Source organism: Prionailurus viverrinus, chromosome A2 (assembly GCF_022837055.1).
Source record: "Prionailurus viverrinus isolate Anna chromosome A2, UM_Priviv_1.0, whole genome shotgun sequence".
Lineage (NCBI taxonomy): Eukaryota > Metazoa > Chordata > Mammalia > Carnivora > Felidae > Prionailurus > Prionailurus viverrinus.
In genome coordinates this window covers 121,432,994-121,460,892 of record NC_062562.1, presented here as the reverse complement: position 1 = coordinate 121,460,892, position 27,899 = coordinate 121,432,994, and the positions used below count along the sequence as shown (strand labels likewise).

At 43.5% G+C, this 27,899-nt stretch overlaps 1 protein-coding gene across 2 annotated transcripts in view; it reads right to left on the bottom strand.

Moving 5' to 3' along the window:
• CHN2 (chimerin 2) overlaps positions 1–27,899 on the bottom strand; it is a 303,947-nt gene that overhangs the window by 95,666 nt on the left and 180,382 nt on the right. For both annotated transcript variants that reach the window (XM_047846901.1, XM_047846911.1), the window contains exons 4-6: positions 12,325–12,356; positions 8,054–8,167; positions 5,966–6,251 (exon numbers count right to left, since the gene is read on the bottom strand). In XM_047846901.1, coding sequence (XP_047702857.1) covers positions 5,966–6,251; positions 8,054–8,167; positions 12,325–12,356 — 432 coding nt within the window. The remainder of the gene's footprint in view (positions 1–5,965; positions 6,252–8,053; positions 8,168–12,324; positions 12,357–27,899) is intronic.

Genomic DNA, 27,899 nt, shown 5'->3' with positions numbered 1-27,899 from the left:
ACAACCGTCTGGGATATCCGTGGGCACCCACCTGGCTCTCCACATGCACAGCCTGGTGTGCGGGACACTTAGCAGCTCACAAGCACCCCTCAGCCAACAGAGGACAGGCGGTGGTAAACACCCCACTTCAATTCCTCTCAGGAGCAGTTCCAGATGGCTCCGCAGAACATGCCCAACGCAATAACGCCCATTTCCACTGGCTTCTCATCCGTTACATTCTCCTGACTTCTCCTTCCCGCTCATTAGAATGCCTTTCCAAATTACCAATGGACCAAATCCTTGCCTCAGGCTCTGCTTCCAGGGGAGCCCAGGCTCAGACAAGCTGCAAATGTCCTGCTGAGGAATTTGGACTTTGTCCTGCGGATAAAGCAAATCGTAGCATTTCCAAGATAAAAACAACAACAGTGAGAGCAACACTCTTACGAACAAAATGTCATCAAGGGCCACCGGCTCCTAAGTACCATTGCGGAATTTGGAGGGGGGTGGCACAAAGAACCATTCAGTCTGAGCTCAACTGACTTGTGAGGCTTCTGTTGGTCAGCAAGACCTGGAGGTCCGTCCTCTGGTGTGGCCACTCCCTCCTGCTCAAGGGCAGTGGAGGGAAATGTAATGTCACTGCTGGGCAAAAATCTCTGGCAGGCTGACTGGTTCGTATGGGGGGAACAGCAAAATAAACAACGAGAGGATCACCTTGGATGCAAAGAAGGGAATTATTTCAAAAAGAAAATAAAAGGCGGAGTGGGGTTTGGGAGAGATTCTTCTTCTTTGAAGCCACGCATCTGTAGAGGAGCACATCCTAACCAGGCTCAAAGCCCTTTAACCGGGAAAAGGTCAGTCTTCTGATCTCACAGGAAGAAAAACAGAAACCGAAGAGGGCTTCCTTGCTGCCACAGGAAAGCAAGAGAAATCCGGGAGTTGGTCCGAACTGCTTGAGAAAGCAGAGGTGGCATGGCGTGGGGGAGCATGAAAAATGGGGGGAAGTCTGGGCAGGATCCCAGGGGAGCAATGCCAGCGAGGAAGCAACATCCAACCCATTTCCGGGACCGTCACATGGAAGTCTTCATTGGGTGATTTGGGTCCTGTGCTACAGTTATCTTCCTCTGGTCCCCAACCTTAGTTTAAAGGCTGCGGCATATAGACTCTTTGTTAACCATCCAAGGGAGAAATGAAGGGAAAGTGGGGGTGGGGGTGGGGGTGGGGGTGGAGAGGGAGCTGTCAGGATGGGGGAGGGGCCATGCCAAGGGGTGGAAAAAAGCAGCCTGGGTCCAGAGGCTGGAACTGCTTGCTCTCTGCATGTGTGTATGTGACGCCTTGAGTACAGAAGATGTTTTACTCAGGGTGTGCTCTAACATATGTGAATTTAAAGCATACTGCATTCTTTTTTTTCTTACTTAATTAAAACAAAATTTTTTTAACGTTTATTTTTGAGAGACAGCGTGAGTGGGGGAGGGGCAGAGAGAGAGGGAGACGCGGAATCCGAAGCAGGCTCCAGGCTCCGAGCTGTCAGCACAGAACCCGACGCGGGGCTCGAACTCACGGACCCCGAGATCATAGCCTGAGCTGAAGTCAGACGATTAACCAACTGAGCCGCCCAGGGGCCCCTTCTTCTTTAATTTTTTGAATAGGATGCTTCACTTATCATGGTTGAAAATGCAAAGAGTATGAAATAGTAGCCAGGAAGAATCTCTTTCCCACCCTTACCTCTCAGATACCCACTTCCCCACCCCACAGACAACCAATGATACTTGCTCTTCAAGGGACAGTTTATCATTTTGCAAGAAAAAAACATACACGAAACTGTTTTTCTCCTGGTTTACACAAACGAAACCGCATTATACACACTATATTGCAAGCTGTTTTTTGCATTTAATCACTCCGGGGAATCTTTCCATATCAGCACATGTGAATATGCTTACTCTTTTCTTGGATTGCATGATACTCCTTTACATGGATGTCCCCTAATTCATCTAAGCAGTCCCCAGCTGATGGGCATTTAGCCTATTTCCTAACAGTGGCCATTACAAAAAATCATGAAATGAATAAGCTGGTTAGATATGCTATATTCTAAACTGTGCTTTTATTCTGTCAAGAGTACGGATGATTTTTATCCAGTAAAACATATACGCAATTGAATGCAGCAGGCCGAATTTATTGAATAAACATGGGCTATTGAAAATTTGTTGTCACATGTATTGGATTCAGCAGGGTATCCTTCATAAGAAAGCTTAGCTATTAACAGCAGTGCATTTTTAAAAACAGATCACGTAAGGGGCGCCTGGGTGGCGCAGTCGGTTAAGCGTCCGACTTCAGCTCAGGTCACGATCTCGCGGTCCGGGAGTTGGAGCCCCGCGTCGAGCCCTGGGCTGATGGCTCAGAGCCTGGAGCCTGTTTCCGATTCTGTGTCTCCCTCTCTCTCTGCCCCTCCCCCGTTCGTGCTCGCTCTCTCTCTGTCTCAAAAATAAAAATAAACGTTAAAAAAAATAAAAAAAAAACCAGATCATGTAAATATTGAGTGATTCTTAGCATCAGCTGACTTAGCATGGTGAGAACCAAGGGTGTGTGCTTAAAGCAATCAGGGCAGTGAGAACAGAATGAGGCCTCACTGCTCTGTAGGTTTCAGAAGCTCTGAACTTGGGGCTTAGAAATCTGAGTTTGGTTCCGTACCCTGCCAGGGTGTCTTTTTCAGTAAAATAGGGAGAATGATTCCTGCTCTATGTGCCTGGAAGTTGTTCTGAGGATGAAATGAGAAATTACCTCACATGTGTGAAACTGGTTTATAAACTATTTATTTTTTAATATTTTATCTATTTTTGAGAGGGAGAGAGACCGTGCTCTCATGCAAGCAAGGGAGACACAGGGAGAGGGGGAGAGAATCCCAAGCAGGGCTCGAACCCAAGAACCAGGAGATCGTGACCTGAGCCAGAATCAAGAGTCGGGCACTTAACCAACCGCCCAGGAGCCCTGAAATTGGTGTCTAAACTATAGATGTCTGAACCAATGTTAAATCCTGTTCTGTTGCTCATAGTCCTGGTTTTGGGGGTCTGTACATAATCCATCTATGTCATCAATTCTGAAATAAGTTTCATAGAAGAAATGACACTGAGCGTGACCATTTTGATTAAATGCACCAAAATGGTGGCCCTTAAATATCCTAATATTTTAAAAACCGATTAAGTAAAGAATCAGAAAGGAAAGGATTACTACTGGCTAACTATCCCAACTCTTTTTGCACCCTCCCCACCTCCCCGCCTCATCTATAGTTATTAAAATCAAGTTCACTGCTAACCATCTTGATCGGAGATAAATCTGGAAACCGCTCAAATCTGATGCGGTAAGTAATATCTTTATGCCAATTAACACTGATAATATTCTTGGATTTTCAGGTAACATACTCTCTCTGGATTCATTTGGAAATGATCAATAAAATAATTGGGTAAACAAAGTTTAAGTACTCTGGAAAATCAAATGCTGGGCTGTCTGGATTTGAGAATTATTAGGAAACCTACTCATTAAACCTTCAAGATGCGCCATTATCGAAGCAGACAGGTGCCTCGGGCGCTTCTCAGTCAATCCATTTAAGTATCTGCTACCTCTTGTCTAGTCACTGCCTCCATGGCAACAGTCCACTGACCTGCCCTTAAGGGAAACAGAATTTCTGGCAAGACTGAGACTTTTAATAATTCCACTTGTCAATACAGGTCAGGGAGAAAAAGATGGATTTGTACCAAGTTACTTAACAAACTCTCTAACAGAATGAGCAACCTCCAGCAAGTGACCAGACCCAGTGTTCCGAATGTCCCCAGGAAAGCCAAACATTGCATCGTTAGTGGCAAGAAAATCCACACCACCCACACCTGTCCATCAAACCCTTCACGGCACTTGGACTTCTTCTCTCAATGTTTTCTTTGCTTAGCTTTCCCTAGAAAGGCGAAATTGTGCTGGGAAGCTCCTCTGAAGTGATAATTAACCTGATTATTCATTTCCTCCAAGATTTCATTGTAATAAATAAATACAAAATGATCTGCAACGAAGGACATCTTTTGTCATGTAAGTTTCCGTATGGGAATAGCATCTAGGAATGTCAGTTTCTAGTGACCAAACTTCCCTCTTGGCCAAGGACAACTCTCAAGAATTACCGATTCAACTACCCAGAACCCAAACTCTCATCCCAAACATACAAGAGACACTCTTTCTAGTCACCTCTTTTCCTGGAAATATTCTAGTGTAAAGCCTGCAGTTGTAACAGATTGCCTTTTTGGAGGCATTACTCTCTGACTTGGAAATATAAACACTGCTTCAGAGATTTATTTTATGATTCATCTTCTGATTTGTCATGGCTGGGAAGGTCAGCTTCCAGATTTTCTATTCTAAATTACTTTTGAACAGATTTTACAAACAGACTACGGAATGGCTTTTGTCTGAACCAGAACAAACTCTGCAAGTTAGGGCTCAAGTCCCCTCCCTTCCCCTTGGTACAATGTAAACAGTCAGAAGACCCACCATTTCCCAAGTCAATTATTTGTAAAAGTATTAATAACAGGTGCTTTGGAGGCACTGGAGTTATAAAAAGGAAAATGGCAAATAATTTTTTCATGGGCCAGCTGCTCAGCTGATGTGCTTTTGGGGAAGGTTCTTCTAGGCTCTAAAACTCAATCAGCAAATCAATTAAGATCGTGCCCGTCTCTGCCATCAGGACCGCGCGTGGCCTGCCTCTGCCCTCCTCCCCGTTCCAGTGATTTCTGGTACGTCCCTGTCCCAAAGCCAAGGCAGCCAGTCAACCTCAGGTTCCTTTGCTTTAGGCTCACACTGGACAACGGGGGGGGGAGGGTGGGGGCGCCGTTCCGGTTTAATTAAGGATTAGTAATCACCACTCTGCTCTGCTCGTTGATATCCGTCCCAGTCCAAGCTTGCCTTTGACCGTGGGCTCAGCACAGACTCAGTGGGGGCTGACCGGCGTGACTGGCTGTCACTTTCTTTCAGTGGAAAACAGACAGGACCAGGCAAAGCAGATGGTTCCGAAAGGGGCACTTCCAAAAAACCTGCTAGCAAACTGTGGTGGTGCCTTTCAAATAAACAGCAACTTACTGGAGAGAAAAATCAGATCCTCCTCGCCACATCCTGCCACCGCCCATCCAGCTTGAACGTCGAGTACTTAGAAGTTTCTAATCCTCACGAGGCATGATAACTCTTCGGTTGGGGCGAAGGACAGCCTGTCTTTTAAGCCTCCCAGAGATAGCCATCATCACCGATAATGGCTCCCACCTCTGTCAGTAAAACCTATTATCTAGGTAGGACCACCTTCAGGAGAGGGCTGACCCGTGCATCTCACATGGTGGCTCAGTCCTAAGACACAAATACCATGTGTTTGCGTAGCTAGGTGAACTAGAGGCAGCCAGGAAGGCCTCAAGTGGCATTAAAACCAAGGACTACTTTCATCACGAAACATTAATAAAGTGACAAATAATTATTTGTGAAGTCCTGGCTCCGGCCGTTGGAGTTTGGGCAAATCAATCCGCATTTCCGGGCCTCAGTGAGAGTGGACGATTTCTTTTCCTTTTTTTTTTTCTTTCTTTTTTTTTTTTTTTAATTTTTTTTTACATTTATTTAATTTTGAGAGACAGAGTGAGACAAAGTGAGAGTGGGGGAGGGGCAGAGACAGAGGGAGACACAGGATCGGAAGCAGGCTCCAGGCTCTGAGCTGTCAGCACAGAGCCCGATGTGGGGCTTGAACCCACAGACTGTGAGTTCATGACCTGAGCTGAAGTCGGACGCTCAACCCACTGAGCCACCCAGGCGCCCCTAAACTGGAGGATTTCTAGGGTTTCTTCTTGCACAAAATTCTAGATTTCTTTGGGCGGGGCTGGGTCTCTGCCAGCATTCTGGTCAATCACACCCACAATGAATCAAGCCGTTATTCAGCATAGATTAAAAACAAGAGACTGTTTCTGACACACGCGCTGCTTACCTTTTCAACCGCCGTGTGTTCTTCATTTGCGACGCTTGTTTTCCTTGATTCGTTCTTCGACCTGCTCAGCCTCCTGGATACTTTTTCTCTGAGCAGAGTGGCATATCCAATGTGTTCATAAATGGGGTTTGTTGTCATTTTGGAAATGTATTCAGAAGCTTTTGTTTCTATGTACAGTGTTATCAAGCCGTCTGTGACCAGATCGTGAATCGATTCAAATCTCTTCTCGCCCACGAAGTGTTTTCCATCATAGAAGAGCCTGTAGTTTAAAGTCTGGTTTCCAAACCTGTCCCCAAGAGATTGAGAAATCACAACAGTGTCAGAAGCAAGAGCAGTGAAGAAAATCAGCAACTAACAGTTTTGGGGCGTACTGTATGCTAGGTGCTGAACTAGATACTTGGCATGATTTCCACCCTCCTCCCCGCCACCCCCCCATCAAATTATCATAGAGAGCCTTTGAGACAGGTAGAATTATTATCCCCCACTTTATGGCTGAGAAATCGGAGATCTGAAGAGATTGGGTACCTGCTTGACGTTATGCCCCTGGAAAGAGGCAGGGGTGGGATTTAACACCCAGGTGGTCATATGGTATCATTTGACTCTAGAAATCACGAAGGCCGTTCGGCCCTTATCATCCTCATTTGTAAAAGGCAGAGGGGAGAGCCTGGTCTACAAATATTTTGCTTTCAAACTTCCGTGTTGAACACTGGCCACACCCCTCTACCCCTCCCCTATGACCTGGCAATTGCCTCTGCAAGGCCTTGATGGGCCCTTTTTATTACATCTTTGACCGCCACCAGTCGAGGAGCTCATACTTCCCCCCATAGTTAGTGCCACAGAAGGAGGTGAGGGGAGTTGGGTGAAGCTCCCTCCTGGAACTGCCATTGTCAGGGTCCTAGGGATCTGGGACCGATAAGGGACCTATAAGGTTCTTCCCCTTTAGTACTGGCTGACCCTTCTTGGCCTTGGTCCTATATCTCACAGCCCCTGCTTAGTTCCCCACTGGGGCTGCCAGCACTTGTTGCTGGAGAGCTGGGGGACTGGGGGATAGGAAAATACTTTGCACACCTCGGGCACTTACTAGCTTTTGAAGTACTTCCTTATATTGACATCATCTAAGCAACTTGGAAAGTGTTCCACAGCCACGATATTCAGACGTCACACTGAATACGCCACTGTGGGCTGGCTGGGACGTGTTTCCGAATGATACCATTCATGCTATGGAAAAAGGTCTTCCCAATTCCAAAGAGGTCATAAGTGAACTTCCAGAAGACAATTCGATCCTGGAATTGGATGCTTTCCCCAAACTTTATGGGATTGCTGTAAGAATCAACTGGCATCACATATTGGATCGAGCTTACAAAGGTGCAGAAAACGCGACGTTTGTCGGGCACTGTGATTTTTTCCAGTTCTTGTGATGTTGTGGTAAAAGGCTGCTGAGAACTCTGCTCCCACGGCTTGCTAGCAAAGAGCATCATGACTGCCATTGGGAGTCAATGGGACCCATGGGTCAACGTGATCCCTGAGAAAACCCCATGGACAAACTCCACGTCGGTCCAGACGCACATACACAACGTGAGGCGAAGACTTATGACAAGGGCTCCAGGGAACTAACTGAGGCAGGGGCGTCGCTCCCTCAGCTGGCTCAGTTTCAGGCAGAAGTGACTATAGAGGCACTAAATGCCCAGATAGTTTGCCAGTTTACTGTGTGTGCAGAAACAGAACCTCTGTGCCCATCCTACTGACAACATCTGTAGCCTAAGAAGTGTATGAGCCTCTCATATGCTACTGATACTCTGTCAACAAAGCAAAAATAAAAAAAATAAGTCGTGGGGAATGGGGAGCGATAGGTTAATGGCTACAGAATTTCTGTTTGGGATGATGAAAAGGTCCTGGGAAGGCAATAATGGAGATGTTTGCATAACATTAAGAATGTACTTAACGCCACTGAATCGCACGCTTAAATCTGGCTAAGACGGTAAAATGTGCGTTACATATATTTTGCAGCAATAAAAAAAAAAACACACGGGGAAAAGTAAATAAAGTCACTCATAAAGCAGCTGCAACAATGGATGAGATCAAGTTCACCTTAGAGCTAACGTGTAGCATCCTGGCTGGCGTTGGCTTTCTCTAAGAATGTAGGCGCCCTCCACGCCTCCGAGAAGCTCGTCTGCCTGCTCCCGGGAGATGATCCCATGAAACCTGAGGAGAGACAGACCGTCCTTGTTCTCGACTGACCACGTACAAAGTATGCACCACAAAGAGTGAGGCTAAAAAAGATGGTGGGGCCACGCAGAACCCACTGACCCCGACTTGGAGGAAGAGGGGCGTAGCGACCATGTATCTTCAAGATGCCTTTGGAACCACTTCTCAGCAGGCACCCAAACATATAAGGAGTATTCAGGTAGGCAAAACAAAGGAACAAACACCCAGTCCCCCTGGCTTTCTGCTACTGTCTGGCTCTCAGGCTGAGAATTAAAGTCAAAACAAAAAGCCAGGTGACGGCTCCTTCTTTAACCATGGGGAATAACAAAAGGGCAATTACCAACTTAGCTCTCAGTGCAAACACAGAAACTGCGTATTGTCTGGATTGCTAATGAACACTATTGATTATCAACCTGCTCACTCCAGGTGCAGGGTGTTGTTAATTTTAGAGACTCATTCTCTGGACATCAGAGCCAACTATAATCAACGCTCTTCTATTTCTTTTAATTTTGAGAGCAATCGCCTAGGGATAGGTTTTCAAAAATGTATGTATTTTTCTTTTTAAAGAACGTTTCTTATTAGCTTTTTTTAATTTTAAAAGTAATACACATGCATGTAGAAAACACAGCGTATCTAGAAAGAATGCAGGCTTGGCCAGTGACGGCTCTGCTCTGGAGGCAGATGTCTGAGACCCACAGAGTGGACAGTGACTCCTGGGAGCCAGGGGCAGGCACTGGACCACTTTCTCTCTTGTCTTTAAGTAAAGGCAGCTTCCCCTCCCCCACAACCCCCACCATCACTTATCAGAGAGTTGATCCATCCATGTGTCATAGGAAAGTGGGGGAGCTGGGTTGGGGGGGTGAGGTCAGCGCTGAGGGATCCAGGCTATTCCCATTTGGGTAATCCCAAACTTGAAGATCTTTGGGGGAATAAATTAGAGAAGAAATTTTTCTGCACAGAGAATCCTTATTTCACCTTCTTGGAGTCGGGAGGGGGGAAGGGGAAGTCGGCTAGACAAGTTTTGGCTTTGTTCCCCAGGACTGTGAAAATTAAGTGAGGAGAAATGTAGAATGATAATATTCGGGGTGGGGGATGACTATTTCAATATTTATTTGCCTTTTGTACTTCTTTAAAAATTTAACATTTATTCATTTTTGAGAGACAGAGTGAGGGTGAGGGAGGGGCAGAGAGAGAGGGAGACACAGAATCCGAAGCAGGCTCCAGGCTCTAGCTGTCAGCACAGAGCCCGTCGCGGGGCTCAAACCCATGGATGGTGAGATCGTGACCTGAGCTGAAGTCGGACGCTTAACCGACCGAGCCGCCCAGGCGCCCCTGGAAATTTTAAATTTAAATCCCAAGAGCCAACAAGTGGAGACCCCGGAGCAGCACCTCTTTGAAAGGAGCACGGATGTGGCATAAAAGCAACCTGACTGCCCCCAAAGAGACCAGCGTCCCCAGTTCTTGCAAGAGGGAGACTTAGAGGAGTTGGGGCAGAGCTCAGATGCAGGATTGGAACTGACGGATCTGTGTCCGGGGACCCTGGAGCCAGAGCAGAGGGGTCTGGGGCTTGGTGTGGGCGGACACTGAACCCTGGGACCCTTGTGGGAACGGCTCCTGTGCAGTCTGAGCTGGGCTGACAGACCTGAAGGAACCCTGCAGATGCTGGGCCAGTGGAAGTGTGTGCAAAGAACGCGTGTGTGAGTGTGTCTATAAGAGACAGAGGTGGGAGGAGAGAATGGGTGTGTGTGGGCATGAGAGGGTGTGTGCATGAGAAAGTGTGTATGCGAGAGAAAGAGGGCATGTGTGTATATGAGTGTGTATGTGTGTGTATGAAAGACAGTGTATGTGTGAGAAAGCATGTGTGTATATATGAGAGTGTGTGTGAGAGAGTATATGTGTGTGCATGAGAGTGTGTGTGTGTGAGAGCATGTGTACGTATGAGAGAACGTGTGTGCATGAGCGTGTATATGAGAAGAAGTGTGTGTGTGAGAAAGAGAGCATGTGTGTATATGAGACCATGTGTGCAAGAGAGAGACAATGTGTGTGTGTGTGTGTGTGTGTGTGTGTGTGTGTGGTGACAAGGACATGCTAAGGGGCAGGAGGGGCATCGGGCATCAGAAGACACTGGAGTCAGAAAGGACAAAAGCTGGTGCCCCGAGAGGTATGAGCCTGGGACATCCAGGACATCACCTGATGGTGGGCCAGGGCAGGGGAGGCGATGACCACAAAAGGATGGGGCACACACAGAGCAGGGCACAGGTCACTCTCGGTGGGCAAGAGATACCCCAAACAGGCAGTTAGCCTGAATGCAGTCTTAACTCCCTTGACATGTTGAGGCGATAGCCCAGCAGCAGACGTCAAGTGTCAAGAACCAAGTTGAATTCAATTGTGCAAAAGAAGAAAATTACAGTTCTGTGAATCTAGGTTGTGGCTCATCATGCCCTTTACGCATGGGTTTAAAAATATCCATGATGTATATATCTTATGATCCCCTCTTTACAGAAAGAAAGTGTGCACAGGAAAACACCAGAAGGAATGAGCTGAAGGGGAAAGTCAGCAGTGATTTCTCTCGTGGCGAGTTGTGAATGGTCCCTACCTTTCATAGCTATATGTTTTCTTATTTTCCCAAATTAGCGGATGTTAATTTATTCATGTTTTAAGAATAAAATACTTATGCACAGGGAAGAAGTTCAAAAGTTAAAAGAGGTAAAAATGTAAACAGTCCTGAGTATAAACTCTCTTCCCGTCACGGTATCCGTCGTCAACAGTTTGCGATTCCTAGTAGGAAACAAAAATGCATATATGTTTCCTGAAGACAGCATATATTACTTTTCGAATGGAACGAAAACCTTTTCTTTTTAAAAGGGAAAGGGAAACACGGAATCTGAAGTTTTAAAGCTAATTTCCCTCTAATACAAAAGTCTTTTTTTTTTCTTTTCCTTTTGTGGTTAAGAGAATGTTTCTTTGCTGTCCTCTCACTACACAGTTTTTGTGGATTGGGGACTGGAAAACAGTAACTAAAAGGTCATCCAACAAAAGTGTTACGCGATACAGAAAATGCACAATAGAGGTCCTTTTGCAGTTCACATGCAAAAGTGTCCCATTTGAGAAATCCAAATCAGTATACTGAAGTAAGGAGCCATCCTACAACTAACTAGGTTAGATGTTAGGGATGTGGGGATGTGCGAGCAGAGGCCGGTGCTCCCCGGCGGGGAGCCCAGGGTGCTGGTTGAATTCCCAAGGCTGGGAAGTAAGGCTCAGAAATGCAGTCGTGGCCATTAGGAAGTGACTGCCAGGCTGGGACATGTAAGAGGGTCATCCATCATGAAGATGAGGTCCTGATGGGGAAGGGGATAGAGGAAGAAGGTTTGGATTGGTCAGGAGAGCTTGGGAGGTGGACTTGATGTCCTAAAGGGACTGCGGCTCCTAAGGCCCCTGGGTTGGACGTGGGAAGCAGGCGAGCTGTGCACCTGACCCCCTGCATGGGCTGCTCTGTCTGTGCTTTATAAGCTACTCCATACGCCGCAGCCTGAGACAGAATTCTTTTTATGGCATGCCTATTTGCTCTCCGGTAGGCTTCTGAGAAAAGGAAACAACACGAGTTGAAAGTAAGAGGGAGATGGGAGGAAATAATCATTATGGGATTGAGGCAATTTGGCTAATACATCCAAGTCCAGAGAAATCATCATTGTGGTTTTATGAGACCGCAGGGAAATGAGGTGACTTTTTCCAGGCTGCCTTTACTGAGGTACATGAAAATAAAGAATTCAGCTACGCAGTTTACAATCTCTGACACTCTAAATGTTTATGCAGTACCAAGGTAGAAAGTGAAATAAAATACGAACAGAGCCTCAGTCATGGAAAATGTTGCCTTACGTTTCAAATACTTGCCAGAAACTCAGTGGCTGCTTTACTGGCGAGAACTACAGCAGGAGATACTGTCGCTCCCATGTTAATGGCAGCCAAGCACCTGAGTCTTATAAGGAAAATTCAATACAAAGGGGTCTGATTGCATTTATCCTTATTATTAAACACTTGCACAATGGACATTTGATGAAGACCACATATTAGAAGATTTTTAATATTTAATATTTCATTGACACACGAAACGACACTTATTACATTATTAAAACAAAGAATAGCATGATACATACTCTCTTCCATAATATTTTGGTCTGTTCTCCACCTACATTAAAAAGAAGAAAAATATTAATAATGCATTCGAATTCAAATCAGATAGATAAAAATGCTATTCACACGAACGTAGCTAATCCTGATAGTAACTTTTATTACAGTTTTTACTCCTCAAATCAGAGATCCGTGAGACCACAGAGTTAACCAGTGCATTCCTCTATCTTGGATAGGAGTGATGTAGAATCATCATATTTCTCTAATCATTAGGCTCATTCCCCACCTAAACTCAACCACCCAATAAAGGAATTTTCAAAGGAAACAAAGGGAAATATTAAGAACTTTATAAAGATATTACAAGGCATCATCCGGAAAAAGAAAATGAATAAAACGCAAGCATTTAGTTAAATCTTCATCCAATTGTTTCATTATGTAGTCATAATAAAAATAAGAAGTGTGCCTGTATTTAAAAATAATTTGGTCTCTTTCCAGATCAAATCGATACTCTTTATTTTTAAACAAACGGCTAACGGTCTGAAATTCACTTGACACCAGAGGCAAGATACAGAGGACAACATTCACGGCTTAACTAAACATCATAAGCATCCCAGAAAACATTCTGCAATCACATTTTGAGCTGTTGGATCATCTCGTTTGGTTTTTAGCACATATGTTTATGATAACCTACTTTCTTGAGAACTTTGTTTTCTTATGTTCGTGGTGTTAGAATTGGTAAGAAATTTAACATGAATTCTCACGCTCAGCTTTTGTTCTCCTAATCTAACTCCAGGGACACTGAAAATAGAGTAGAGCCACATTAAGTCATGGATTTTCGCTGATGGTTATGACAGCAAGTTTATGTTTATTTACTAGAGGAGAATGTGAGCCGGGCAGCCATTTCATTTGCTGTCATTTCTGTCCACAATCAGATGGGCAGTTTTTTCAGCAGGGCTCACCGGCACAGTGGAGGGATTTCAGGGTCCTGGGCAGTTTCTTGGCCTCCCTTCACTCTCCAAAGGATGCAGGGGGATTTGAGTGGGCAGTCAGGAGCCATAGAGCAGAGGAAAAGGTTCAGAAAGGGAGAGTTGAGGACCACATTCACAAGCCTGCCTCGGACAAGCCTCACTGGTATAAAACTCATCATCTAGACACGTCTAAATATATGTTCACTCTTCTGTGCATTTCACACTTGAAAAGCACTGAACCAAGAGGGGGCGTTCATAACTCTTAACATTCAAGGTTTGAAGTCTGCTCTGTGTCATTTACAAAGGAAGATCTAAATAATATCATTAACAGAAGCACAAAGTGTGTAAAAGGCACCTTGTTATCGGATGTGTACCATTACTCTACATGCTGGGAAGCTTTTTGATAGGAGTTGAATATGTTGTCATTTATATCGTTCTATTAGCTTTCAAAGTTCTTTCTCACTTTTATGATCCTGTACCTAGGTATCTGCAACACCAACATGCCACAGAAGAAATTTAGACTAGAAAAATCAATGGAAGGAAGTAATATACAACGGGCAAGATCTCTCTCCGATCTTTGAGAGTCAATTTTCCATTCCTTTGAAATGACTCCCTATGTCTAAGGACAGCTTTATTTCCATCCTTTTGGCTGTGCCATAATAGACATTTGCAAATCTGGAGTTATCTCCCAGCCCGACCCCCCAGTTCTCATCTCTTATCTCCCTGAAAGGGAAGAATAATTCATCTAACCTTCAGGATGGACAGCATGGAAGATAGAGCCTACCGCTAACTCCTGGCATGTAAGTAAGTAGTTCATGAGTGTCGAATTTGACTCATGAGAAGATAACAAATTGCTTTCGGTTCATTCGTCAATCATAAAAATACATGGCACGCTTATTATGCTCAGGGTTCTGTGCTCAGCCCTGCATTGTTCATGAAACAATAACCTCAAAGGTGTGGAGAGGAAAGGTCTGAGGAGCTCGGGAGTGTTCTGCTCTTGCGGCAGGAGGAAACACGTGGGAAATCTACCATAGGCCCCCAAATACAAAAGTCAGTACTTACGGTGCCTTGCGGGATACCAAATAAGATCCTGCCTGTTAGAGGACAGGTTGACCTAAATGAGGGACAGATCCGCTTATGGAAACCACGAGAATATACAAGAGCACTGATTTGTGAGGGACAGACCACACATGGAATCGAGCCATGGAATAGGTCCAAATACTGCACGGGATGTATACTAAAATATTACTCTTTGTTTATCTGAAGTTCAAATTTAACTAGGCATTCCGTTTTTCTTTCTTTTTTTTTTTCTCCCTAAATCTGGCAGCCCTATAGGAAGAAAGGAAAGGTGGAGAGGTCCGAGGCAGCCAAGAGAGAAGATGTGGTCATTCATCTGATCACTGCCTCCCCTGGTAGGGGCTGTTTTGATAGCAATCTGATTCAATCTTGGATCCCTTTGTCGTCTCTGCCTTTCTTACAGAAAATAGAGCTGACCTTATTAATGTTAACGAGAGAGAGAGAGCAGCTGGGATTTACAAAAAAAAAGCACAACAAAGAAAAACTTCTCTTCCTAAACTTTCTGCTCACAGGAGTCTAAACAGAGTCTCTCTCTCTCCACACTTCACTAAGCTTTTAACCAGTCAAGAGCTTAAATTAAGTGAAATGGCCCTGGGAAAATCATAGAACATCCACATGTTTTCAAGGTGGGTAATACTGGGTCCTCAGATCCAGACAAAACTAGTCAGCTGGATGTCAGGACTCCCAGGAATAAAGGCGCTGACTAGATAGACTAGTAACGTCTACACTGTGACCCAGTAATGCCTGAAGAAGCCTGGTTCAGTCCCCAGATGCAGCTCTGTGTCAGCCATCGATGGAATCAGGACTGACTCGTGAAACGTGGATTTATTAAGAAAGACGTAGCACCTGAATTTCAGTTTCCAATTGTACGAGATTCTTTTCAGCGAATGAGAGAGAAGACAGTTGATAAATAAAAAAGGAAAGCAGCTCAGAAGCTCTTCTCACGTTCTCTTTGAAAATTAGGTTTGTTGAAATCAAGAACTTGCTTAAAAAAAAAATAGAGGGCTTATTGAGGTAGTCACATGGATTCAGGAAGGGATAAAAATGTAACATATCCCAACATGAAAGAAGGTTGGTTCTGGAGCATTCCTGCCACTGATTATCTCAGGATAAGAACTCGAGTTGGACAACCCATCATCTTGGGGAGCCTGGGCACTGAGGATACGATTCACAGAAATTGCATCTGCAATGCCAGATGAGTTAGTTAGTGCTCTAACTCCAAACAGGAAGAAGCTCACCATTTTAGGAAAACAAAACAAAACAAAAATCTGATAATTTGTAGATATATTGCTGAACCCTAAAATACTGGATTCGTAGCTGATCTACCGGGTTCAGAAAGGAACGCCTCTCTTTACAGAAGAACAACACGCAGATGATCTGTGGAACAAGCAAACACATGACATGGGTCCTCCCGAAGTTCAGGTGAATTCAGTATGTGTGGTGGAACCATGCTGATTCTTTTTAAAAATGTAATCGAAGATTTTATTCGACACGCACATCATCTATGGGAGAAGAGTCCCCCATTGATGGGCAACACTCGCCATCGATGTCACTCTTGACCATAGCACTTTTGGAATTCCTCTTTTGTGACTTAGACTTTACTACCTTTCTCTAGAATATCCTTACAGCTGCCTTTCTCAAAGCGTGGTCTGGTCATTCAAAACAGAAACTTCAGGATGCTTCGTAAAGATTACAGATTCCTGATCCGTATCTCAGACCAACTGAACCAGAACGAAGGTGGGGGGGCTGCGATGTGTTATTTGATTAATCCCCCAGGTGATATTTACGCATACAGTAAAGTCAGAGTCATCAGCTTATAGAAACCGTATATTTGTGTTTTGAGTTGAGAGTAGATGTTATTTCGGCAAACAGGCAGAAGTTACTACTCCGAGCCACATTGATCCAACTAGGAAATACATTTGAGACAAGAATGAGGCATGACCCTAAGATAATAAAATCTGCACTGTGCCTTGTTCTGAAGGTATTTTAGGAGACATTCCCAACATGCTCTGAGCAATGGGAACTCGGCAGAAATAAAAGCACAGATTCCCAAGATGATGGATTCTATTTTAAATAGAAAAAAATTTGTTCAAAAATATCAATTTCTCCAGTATTACTAAAATGCCTTTAAATAACTATATAAGAATCTGATAAGAATTTCTCTTTTTTTAAAAATTTTTTAATGTTTATTTATTTTTGGGGGGGGGGAGAGAGAGAGAGAGAGAGAGAGAGAGAGAGAGAGAGAGAGTATGAGTGGGGGAGGGGCAGAGAGAGAGGGAGACCCAGAATCCGAAACAGGCTCCAGGCTCTGAGCTGTCAGCACAGGGCCTGATGTGGGGCTCGAACTCACGAACTCACATAATATATGTCTTTAAAGAATAATCTATCTTATGACTTTATGGTCACATCTCAAATATAATTATTGCCAGTACTGTGACTATTGAAAATGGGTTTAGTCCTGTCTAGTCCTGTCCATACTCCGTACAGACCGTGTTCCTACTCATCTACAGCCAATGCAGACGGTCCGGCTTCCCTGCCGAATGGTCTCATCACCCCACATTCATCCTATGTTCCAATCAAATGAAATTACTTGTAGTTCCATAATTTGCTCTCTAGCATATGTCCATTGTTTTTCATACGTTCTGATTTCAGATCTTGAACTCCTTTCTAATAAAATAGCGGCAGATCACGTGACTGTTGAAGGGGCAGGCTCTAGACTCAGGCTGCTTGGCTTTGACGCCAAATCCGTGTATCCCTAAGCAAGTTAGGAATCTCTCTGTCCCTTGGTTTCCTCGTCTTTAAAATGGAGATGATAGGGGCGCCTGGGTGGCTCAGTCGGTTGGGCGTCCGACTTCGGCTCAGTCATGATCTCGCGGTTTGTCAGGTCGAGCCCCGCGTCGGGTTCGGGGCTGACAGCTCGGAGCCTGGAGCCTGCTGCGGATTCCGTGTCTCCGGCTCTCTCTGCCCCTCCCCCACTTGTGCTCTGTCTCTCTCTATCAGAAATAAATAAAATGTAAAAAATAAATAAGTAAAATAAAATGGAGATGATAATAAAAGTAACTGCCTCATTGAGCTGTTGTAATAATTAAATGAGTTATGTTTGCAGCAGTGTCTGGGACCCAGAGCACTTCAATGACTACTAACTATCACTGGTATCCAGAAAGAGCCTCCCTGCACAGAAAGAAAAGTTAGGCACACTCTTTTTTTTTCCCCCCCTTTAATTATTTATTTTTAAATTTTTTATTCAAGTGTAATTAACTAGAGTCTTAGATCAAGGCTCATTCTTTTCTGTGCTCTTATAACTCTTTTTATAAGATTTTAAATAGCTACTTGTCCATTTCTTCTCTGACTAGGAGTTTCTGAAGCAGCAATTTGGGTCTTCATAATCATTGCATTCCCAGGATTTAGCTCCACGTCTGGCACAGAATGAGCACAGGCATGCATTCTCTGAATCTAATTTACTCCTAAAAATGTGTTGGGCGGCAGAAGTTCAAACAGCAAAAGCCTATATTCCATTATTTTAAATAGAAAAAAAAGTTCAAAAATATCAATTTCTCCAATATTACTAAAATGCCTGTACATAACTATGTAAGAATCTGTTTAAGAATTTTTAAAAAAAATTTTTTAACGCTTATTTATTTTTGAGAGAGAGAGAGAGAAAATGAATGAGTGGGGGAGGGGCAGAGAGAGAGAGGGAGACACAGAATCTGAAACAGGCTCCAGGCTCTGAGCTGTCAGCGCAGAGCCCGACTCGAGGCTCGAACTCACGAACTGGGAGATCATGGCCTCAGCCACAGATGATGCTTAACCAACTGAGCCACCCAGGTGTCCCAAGAATTTCTGCCTAGTATAAAATACTTAACCCCCAATTACATAATTGTTTAACCCTTAATGGCGTAGTTAACAGGTATATTTGTGTGCAGTCCCCTGCTGAATAGAAGAGAATCCTCATTATCCTATACTGAGCAGATACTGTTAAAAAAAAAATACTATCTGGATGAGACCTGAATTGGTAATGCCCCCAGGTGTCTGGTCTAAAGAAACACCAAAGGGCTAAACCCTCAGGAAAAAGTGGAGAGAGTTATGGGTACAATGTGCTTGAACACAAGGTCGATCAGAACAGTGACGCAGGAGAGAAGCCCCCTTCCGTCTTCTAGCTCCCCTGCCACTACTCCAAGCGTGATCCGGGGACCCCGTAGCATTGGCATCACCTCGGAGCTCGTTAGAAGTGCAGAATCTGCATTTCGAAGGGGACTCGCATACACATTAAAGTTTGAGATGGGGCCACGCTTCTCATCTGATGGTAGCAGGTGAGAACTTGTTATAGCAGGCTTTTAGCCAGGAGAATGATTTTGGCTAAAACTTTCTGTTAAGTTGCTATAGCAAATAGCCTGATAGTGAGCGTTTGGAGAGCAAAGTATGCCCGTACTCATGACATGTTTGCAGAAAGAATGAGGCAAAGATTATGAAGGCAGAGCCCTGGTGTCAATTCAATTGCTGTGTGACCCTGAGGAGGTTATTAAACTTCTTTGTATCTCATTTCCCTCAATTTTCAATAAAGCCAGAGTTATAAAAATGTGCGATTTTAATAAAGCTCAGATGAGATAATGCGTGTAAGAAATTGTGGGGCTCGGAACATCGTGGTAAGCGGTTCACATGTAGTCGCGGGGCTACTCTGTGCCAGCAGCTGTCCTGAGGGTTCTACGTGTTTATCTCACTTCTGTCCCCAAGCAGCCCTATGAGGTGAGTGCTATTATTTTGCAGACAGCGACTAAACAACTCGACTGAGGTCAGTGCCTTCACACCCAGCACAGACACCTTTAACTACTGCGATTCCCAGCTTCTCCAGCGTAGACATGAACCAATGCCGATGCCTTTGTTGGCTATCACACAGTTCTACATCTGGGTTAAATATGAGATTATCTGAATTGTCCTTAACTTTTCTTTGCCAGGACTGAACACTCTAAAATCTCTTTGGAATGAACTGAATTCTGTCAACGAGGTAACAAATGAGAATTTGGGGGGATAGTGTCGTGATATTTTGAGTCTCTCGACTGTTCCCCTGTGATTTAAAATTTTATGGATTCCAAGCTACCTGGTTTAGTTTCCAATTTACTCCTCTAATTTGAAGGAGTAATTCTCAGCATTTTGCAAAGCTTGAGAGAACAGGAGGGTGACAGCTGCATAGTGAGAGACAGGAAGCCTAATCCTTAAATGAGTTTGCTTTATAGTCAGATTATCATTGCCCTAGATAAACACAAGTTCTTTTATATTCAACACAAAGACATTTAAAGAATATCGTGAGTCCTCTGTAAACAAGGTTTCCAATTATTGAAAAAACAAAGCTTTTATAATCCCTCAGCAGCTGGTATATGTTAAGTTTTTACTTAATAGAAATAATTTTAAAACCCAATTTAGCAGCCTCCTACACAGGCAGTTAGACTGCTGAATTTTCTGAGATACAGATCGAGTTCAGGAGAAAAGACTTTGACGGGGGGATTCGTATTGGTGATATTAGGAAATTTTATCCAGAAAAAAAACCAAATATAGATAATTCCCTTCTAATTAAAAATCAAAGTTCTTTATTAAAAAGGAGAGAAAGAAAATGCAAGTACTGAAATTTATCTTCTTGTAGTCAAAGTGCATAGTATAGAATGAAAATTGAGGAAACTTTAAAATCTCCTGTTTCTTTTCATCTGGAATCTAAGGCTTTATTTTTCCTCTTTTTTTTTAAGTTTATTTATTTTGAGAGAGAGACAGACCGAGAGAGAGAGACAGAGGCAGAGACAGAGAGAGAAAGACAGGGAGAGCAAGCAGGGGAGGGGCAGAAAGAGAGGGAGAGAGAATCCCAAGTAGGCTCCAAGCTGTCAGTGCAGAGTCTGAGGCGGGGTTCGATCTCACAAAATGTGAGATCATGACCTGCGCCGGAATCAAGAAGCAGACACTTAACCAACTGAGCCACCCACATACCCCTAAGGCCTTATTTTTCCTTACGGCATTACTTTAAAGCTTTCAAAATTGAGATGCGGACACCGATGGGGTAAATTCTTTCCTGTCTTGATTATAATATATTATAAAAACACCTACTGGTGAGTCTTTCTGTAATAAACCTCCTTAAAAGGTTACCGAACGGCCTTGCAAAGTTCTAGAAGTTAGACACAAATCAGGCACTTTGGTAACCTTGGTGTAAATATTCTGCTAATTTATAGACAGACACTGTGTATCAGATTAGAGGTGCTCAGGACCAGAGCCGCTCAAACTCATTCGATTTGTTTTCTGCCTCCTTTTTTTTTTCCTTCAGATTTCCCCCGGAATTGTGATTTAAAAATCAGTGATAATATTAGAACAAAGAAGAAGTAAAAGAATTTTCTTAGACCAGTGGGTCTCAATTGGGAGGGCGGGGGGTGTGTTTTTTCCCGGCGGATATTTGCTGATGTCTGCAGATAGTTTTGACTGTCATGAGGGGAGGGTGCTACTGGAATATAGTGGGGCAGAGTCCAGGGATGTTGGTAAAATCCTGTAACACATAGGACAGACCCTCTACAACGAAGAATTTATCCCACCCCAAATATTATGGTGCCAAGGCTGAGAAACCCTCTTTTATTTTATTATTTTTTAAATTTTTTAATGTTTTTATTTATTTTTGAGACAGAGAGAGACACAGCATGAAAAGGGGAGGGGCAGAGACAGAGGGAGACACAGAATCCAAAGTTCGACGCGGGGCTCGAACTCACGGACCGTGAGATCATGACCCGAGCCGAAGTCGGACGCTTAACCAACTGAGCCACCCAGGCGCCCCTGAGAAACCCTCTTTTAGACAAAAAAAGGATTTTGTCCTCTTGTGCATGCCCAAGAAAGGTTTTTCAAAAAAAAAATTTTTTTTTTGGACCAAAATACTAACAAGCAATAAATACTTTAAATACAGAGTAAAAGGAAAATAAAAGGAAATATTTGTTTATGAGAACAATAATAATTCACAAAAGTAGCTTTTAAGAAAAGGCAGACATACTTCCAACTACTCAGGGAAATAGCTCAGGTAACTACCACACTGAACAGACTAACATGTCAAAACTTCAATAAGGAAATCCCCTTGCCTCGCTTGGAAAAATTGTAAACAATCTGAAATATAAAAAAAAGAAAAACACTAAAGGAAAAATTTAAGTTATTACTGGGAGTAGCCACCCATGATATGCATATATATGAACTAATGTTTAAATCCCTTTACTGCTATGGGATTTCATGCCTCACAGCATGTTGTTTTGAAACTCTGCTCTGATTACTGGGTTAGAAACAAAATTTCCACCACACCTGGCTCCCCCAGTCGCAGAGGAACCTTCCCGCCCGGGGGGAGCCGAAGCATTGCCTGAGTGGCTGTCCAGTGCCTGAGTGATGTCCTGATTTCCTACGTTTCATTACAGAAGCAACCATACAAAATCATCTTCAAAAAAGGAGAAGGTGTGGGGCTCCTGGGTGGCTCAGTCGGTTGTGCGTCCGACTTCGGCTCAGGTCATGATCTCATAGCTCGTGAGTTCGAGCCCCGCGTCGGGCTCTGTGCTGACAGCTCGGAGCCTGGAGCCTGCTTTGGATTCTGTGTCTCCCTCTCTCTCTCTAACCCACTCGCGTTCTGTCTCTGTCTCTCTCAAAAATAAACAAACATTAAAAAAGTTAAAAGTAAATAAATGAAAGAAGAAGGCGAATTGCCCAAATTAGTTATATTTGGATTTGGAAAATAACGAAAGGGCAACTAACACCCAGACACACACACATTCAAACACCCCACCTCGCACCTCCGCCCTTTGTTCCTGGTTCTGGTTTTCTCTAGGTTCAGATCTAGTGACACTGACTTAGAATCCAGATAAGGGCAGGGCTCAGGAGGAGCAGAGGAGGCTCCAATACTTAAAAGGCACCTTCAGTATGTGTGCTGCTCTTTTCCCAAAAGGCAAGTTACACAGCAATTAATATTCCCTTTTTGCAGATGAGGAGAGGAAGGCCCATATGGTTACATTACTTGAAGATCACACACAAGCATGGGAAGGAGATCCAAACCAACATCTGATTGATGCCAAATTCCATATTCTTTTGTTTTTACACCAAGAGCAAGGGAAACTGTCCAGGGGACAACAGAGGGGACGCACTCATGAAGAACATTGATTCTGCTATCATAAATAGATAGGTTGACCCCCAAATCGTTAAACTCTTAAAAGTGCCCTTTCCGGAGACCTGTGTGAGCTGTTACCAGAAGACGTTCTATCACATCTGATGGCCAACCTCCTTTACCCTTCATCCCTCTGAATGGTACCACCAGAGTATCATCCGCCTAGTGTCCAAGCCAGAAATTGCCACCCCAGATTCCTTCCTCTCTCCCGATCCCACTTGGACTCCGTCTCTAAATCCTGTCCATTGTATGTGATTCCTTAATTACTCTTGAAGCCGTCTCTTTCTTTCCACGTCCACTGTAGTGTCTAGTTACCCAAAGCACTCAACTAATATTTTTATAGGTTTTCCTGTCTATACTTGTATCACCTTCCAATCTATCTGAAGTCAGAAAATGCAAATCTCCTCAAGTTCTCTGCTTAAAATTTTTCATTGGCTCCCTGATGCCTAGTAGTGAAACCTATACCACTCAGCGCATCCTTCCCAGACCACCCTACTTAGAAGTGGTACCTCTTTACCTTGGCATACCCGATGTCTCCTTTTTGGCTTATTTTTTCCATGCCATTTGTCATCATCTGAGATACTATGTATCGTGTGTGTGTGTGTGTGTGTGTTTGGCCAATCTTTCCCTTTCAAAAAAAATTTTTTTTAACATTTATTTATTTTTGAGACAGAGAGAGACAAAGCATGAACGGGGGAGGGGCAGAGAGAGAGGGAGACACAGAATCGGAAGCAGGCTCCAGGCTCTGAGCCATCAGCCCAGAGCCCGACGCGGGGCTTGAACTCACGGACCGCGAGATCGTGACCTGAGCCGAAGTCGGACGCTCAACCGACTGAGCCACCCAGGCGCCCCAATCTTTCCCTTTCAAATGGCAACTACACAAGGCCAGAAACTTTTGTGTTTTGCTTATTACTGTTATCCCCAGAGCCTAGAACAGAGCTGGCACAGAGTAGGTGCTCAATAAATACTTGTTCAATGAATAAATGAATGGCATACAGGATTTTCCTAGGACGGTCTTGCTTGTGTATCCAGACTATGTCCCTACCATCACACATACTCTTGCCCTGAACATCCTTATTCCCCAATTCTTTATGTCCCTACCACAGAGATACCTACAGTTTCTGAAACACATCCGGGTTAGTCATACATTGTGGTCATTCTTTGGACCGGAGATTTCCTCCACGTGGAATTCTAATACTTGCTCTCCGACCCATCTATGCCTTAACCTGGCAAAATCTCAATGACTTAAAAAGAAGAGGTAAATTGTCTGTTTGTTAATTCACTTATTTAAAGTATAATTAACATGCAGTGCTATATTAGTGTCAAGTGTACAATATAGCGATTCGACAATTCTATGCATTACTCAGTGCTCTCATCAGAATGAGTGTACCCTTGATCCCCTTTACCTAATTCACCCACGTCACCATCCACCTGCCTCTGATAGCTATCGGTTCCCTATATTTAGAGTCTGGGTTTTTCGCTTGCTTTGTTTAAGTTCCACATATGAGTGAAATCATACGGTATGTGTCTTTCTCTGCTTATTTCACTTAGCATGATACCCTCCAGGTCCACCCATGTTGTTGCAAATGGCAGGGTTTCATTCTTTATGGCTGAGTAATATTCCATTGTGTATAGCTACTGCCTCTTCTTTATCCATTCATCTATTGATGGACACTTGGCTTGCTTCCATTTTGGCTATTGTAAATAATGCTGCAATAAACATAGGGGTGCATGTATCTTCTTGAATTAGTGTTTTGTATTCTTTGGGGAAATACCCAATCGTGGAATTACCGGGTCACATGGCAATTCTAGTTTTAATTTTTTTTTTTTTTTTAGTTTTAATTTTTTGAGGAACCTCCATACTGTTTTCCACAGTGGCTGTACCAGCTTGCATTCCCACCAACAGCGGACGAGAATTCCTTTTTCTCCACACCCTTACCAATGCTTATTATTTTTTTGTTATGTATATTATATATACACAACGGAATATTACTCAGTCATAAAAAAGAATGGGATCTTGCCATTCGTGACAATATGGATGGACCTGGAGGGTATTTTGCTAAGTGAAATAAGTGAGAGAAAGACACAATATGATTTCACTTACATGTAGAATCTAAACAACAAAACAAATGAATAAACAAACAAACAGAAGGCAGAAACAGACCCATAAATACAGAGAATAAACCGGTCGTTGCCAGAGCAGGAGGGTGGAGGGATGGGCAAAATGGGTGTGTGGGGGGGTAGGAGATACAGGCTTCTAGTTATGAAATGAATAAATCACAGAGATAAAAGGTATAGCAGAGGGAATAATCAGTGGTATTTTAACAGTGTGGTATGGTGACGGGGGTAGCTACATTTGTGGTGAACACAGCATAATGGATCAACTTGTTGAATCACTATGTTGGACACTTGAAACTAACGTAACATAGTATAGTAACTACAGTTCAATAAAAATACATACATAAATAGGGGTGCCTGAGTGGCTCAGTCGGTTAAGCGTCTGACTTTGGCTCGGGTCATGATCTCACGGTTCGTGAGTTTGAGCCCCGCGTTGGGCTCTGGGCCGACAGCTCAGAGCCTGGAACCTGCTTCGGATTCTGTGTCTCCCTCTGTCTGCCCCTCCGCTGCTTGCACTCTGTCTCTCACATTGTCTCAAAAATAAGTAAATACTTAAAAAATATAAGTAAGTAAGTAAGAGGTAAATGCTGCCATCTCAGGAAAATCTTTCCTGACTGCCTCAAACCAGCTTAGGTATAATTTCTTCTCCTCCCTCTGAACTAAAGGCCTGATTTAGGGCCATAATTTTAGTGGAATTGGGATTGTTGGCTTTATGACCTCTAGAAGTAAGCTTTTTGAGGGAAAGGCATCTGTCTTTCTCTGTTGTCCTGGTACCCAACAGCATATCTTGTGCTATAAATAGTAATAATTGCTAATAGTTATTAAGAACTTGCAATGTGCCAGGCATTGTCCTAAGCACTGTCTTTATATATATTAACCCGTTCAATCCTCATGACTACCCAGGAGGTAAGATCTATTACGCCCATTTCCAAAGGGTGAATTGAGGCACAGAGAATAAAAGCAGACTGTATTATCCTGGAGCTTGGGCCCTAAAGCATCACACTCTATTGCCTAGAACTGCATCAGTCCTGCTTCCCGGATCCCTGGAGATGTCCTGCTTTACAAACCCTTTCTAAAGCCCTTGGTTCAGCTTTTTTTTTCCCCACTAAGGTAATTGATTCATATCCTTCCAACTACCCTCCGTCTCCCATCTTTTCTTTCTTTTCCCAAAATTTAGCCAAAGTTGATTTCTATTGCTCATAACAGAATCCTAAGTGATATTCCCATTAAATCCCAATCTCCAAGGCAGGAACCAGGGTAGCTGTAAGGTTTACCAAGCTCCACAGGGGGTTCTGACACATCCCAGGACTGGGAAGCACAACTTTGGGCAGCAGTTCCAAAACATGGAGAGAATGAATACCTTCCCGGAAGCTTGCGATATCTTCCTAAGACTTCTACGTGGATTTTTACCCAGTCTATGTGGATTTTGATCCTACTCTCACTGTAGGCTTCCCAGAACACCCAAAAGTCTAGCCATGGGTAGCACTCACCTTTCCAGTTGGCCCGGAGCATCTTCCCAGCAGCTCATTTTGACCCAGTCTTCCTTGCTACATCTTCCCTGGCACTCATTTCTTGGCTTCCTGTGTTGGCCCCCAACACCCACCTTGATCCCTCCTTGTGTGGACAACCCAATTAGGTATACTGCTCTGACTCTGCCCTGACACTGTTGGCTAGGGCTTGCTATTCATCCTTTGGCATCCTGAAGCCACAGCTCCACATAAAATGGCTCTTTCCTCCCATCAAGCCAAACCCCATGGAGGTCAGCCATATTGGCCAGACTGGCTGGCCTCCCACCAGCGCAGGAGAATCAAACACGATGGGTCCATCTGTCCATCCTCCTGATACTTCCTACAGACAGGCATCATATTTTTAAAAATCCCATAAAAGAGAAACAAAATTCGGGACTTTAGCATAGATAGAAATTTTATGTTAATATCTAATCTCATATTCTTCTTGCATCAAAATACATCTTCCCCTCCATTGGTCTTTGGTGCAGATGAGAACCTGAGACTATTCTCTATAGGATAAGGTTTCCTAAAAGCCATCTCCGGTCACCTGATTGCTTGTTCTTCCACTAAATAATTCTTGTTCTTCTAACTTTTTCTAATAGATCCTATTTCCAATCCTTAATTCATCTTCATTATTCTCCTTGGAACTCTTTTTAAATTCTCCCAATAGCTCTTAGGTTCAAAAAAGCTTGAAGTACCCAATAGAACTGAATCGAATCAAGGGAAAACTCAATGCTGCTATTAAATTTCTAGGGGGAAAAAGATTGGGTGAGTATACCCATTTAATTCTTCATTCTCGTTAGTAAATTCTTTCCTTCAAAGCTGAATAGCATTTGGGTTAAGTGGTCCTGTACATACTTTGGAAAGGGCAAAGAACACCCATCATTCTCTTTCTTCTCCTTTTTTTCTCCCTCCTTCTAGAAACGTAAGAGTATTTAAATACAAGTATTCGGTGTCAGTATTCAAATGCATGTGTTCCAACCGATGAATAGAATTAATCTACCTAAAGAAAAAGAAAGGCAGCCAGAACTTGGGAGGTGATAGAAATGAAAGATTGTCTAGTGAAAGGTCCTCAATCTTTTCTGCATTATAATCTTTCTTTGGAGCCATTTTACATGCTTTTTTCTTCCTAATCATCTCTCCCAAATGAAATTTTAATACTACAGGTAGACTGTATATCTGTTTATGCTCTATATGTGCATCTGTGCTTTACACATTGAAAAAGACTGTGTCCCCTTAAGAACTGATGTTCCCCCCTTCCCCTTGGAGTCAATATGACCCCAATTGAGAACTCATTGTCTGGCGAGATCACTGTGGCCTTCAGAATGCTTTTAACATTTGTTCTTCCTACAGGGAGGTGGAATATCTATCTTTGGCTCCTTCTTATAGATAAGAAAGCTGCCCTTCGGAGTGGTAAATTAGCTTGGTCACAGTCCTACCCAGGGCCAACAGCAGATTTAGGGTTGAAACCCAGTCCCTGATTTCAGCTCTAGTATTCATTTGTCTATACGGTGATGATGCCATAAAATCCAGAAGCCTGTTCCCTATTATTTTAAAAAATTACCTACTTTAGCATTTCTGAAACAGGCGATCCCCCTAAAATAATTCCCAACATGGTAATAAATAAGAGTGAAAGTGCCTTATTAATAATTGTCCTTGCTTTTGAATCCTTTTCCTGACAAATTAGTCCACGTTAAAAATTCCTGAGCTAGCTTTATGGTCCTCCAGCGGCTCTGACATGAGACACTCTCCTGCTGTTCAGGGCTGTGCACCCA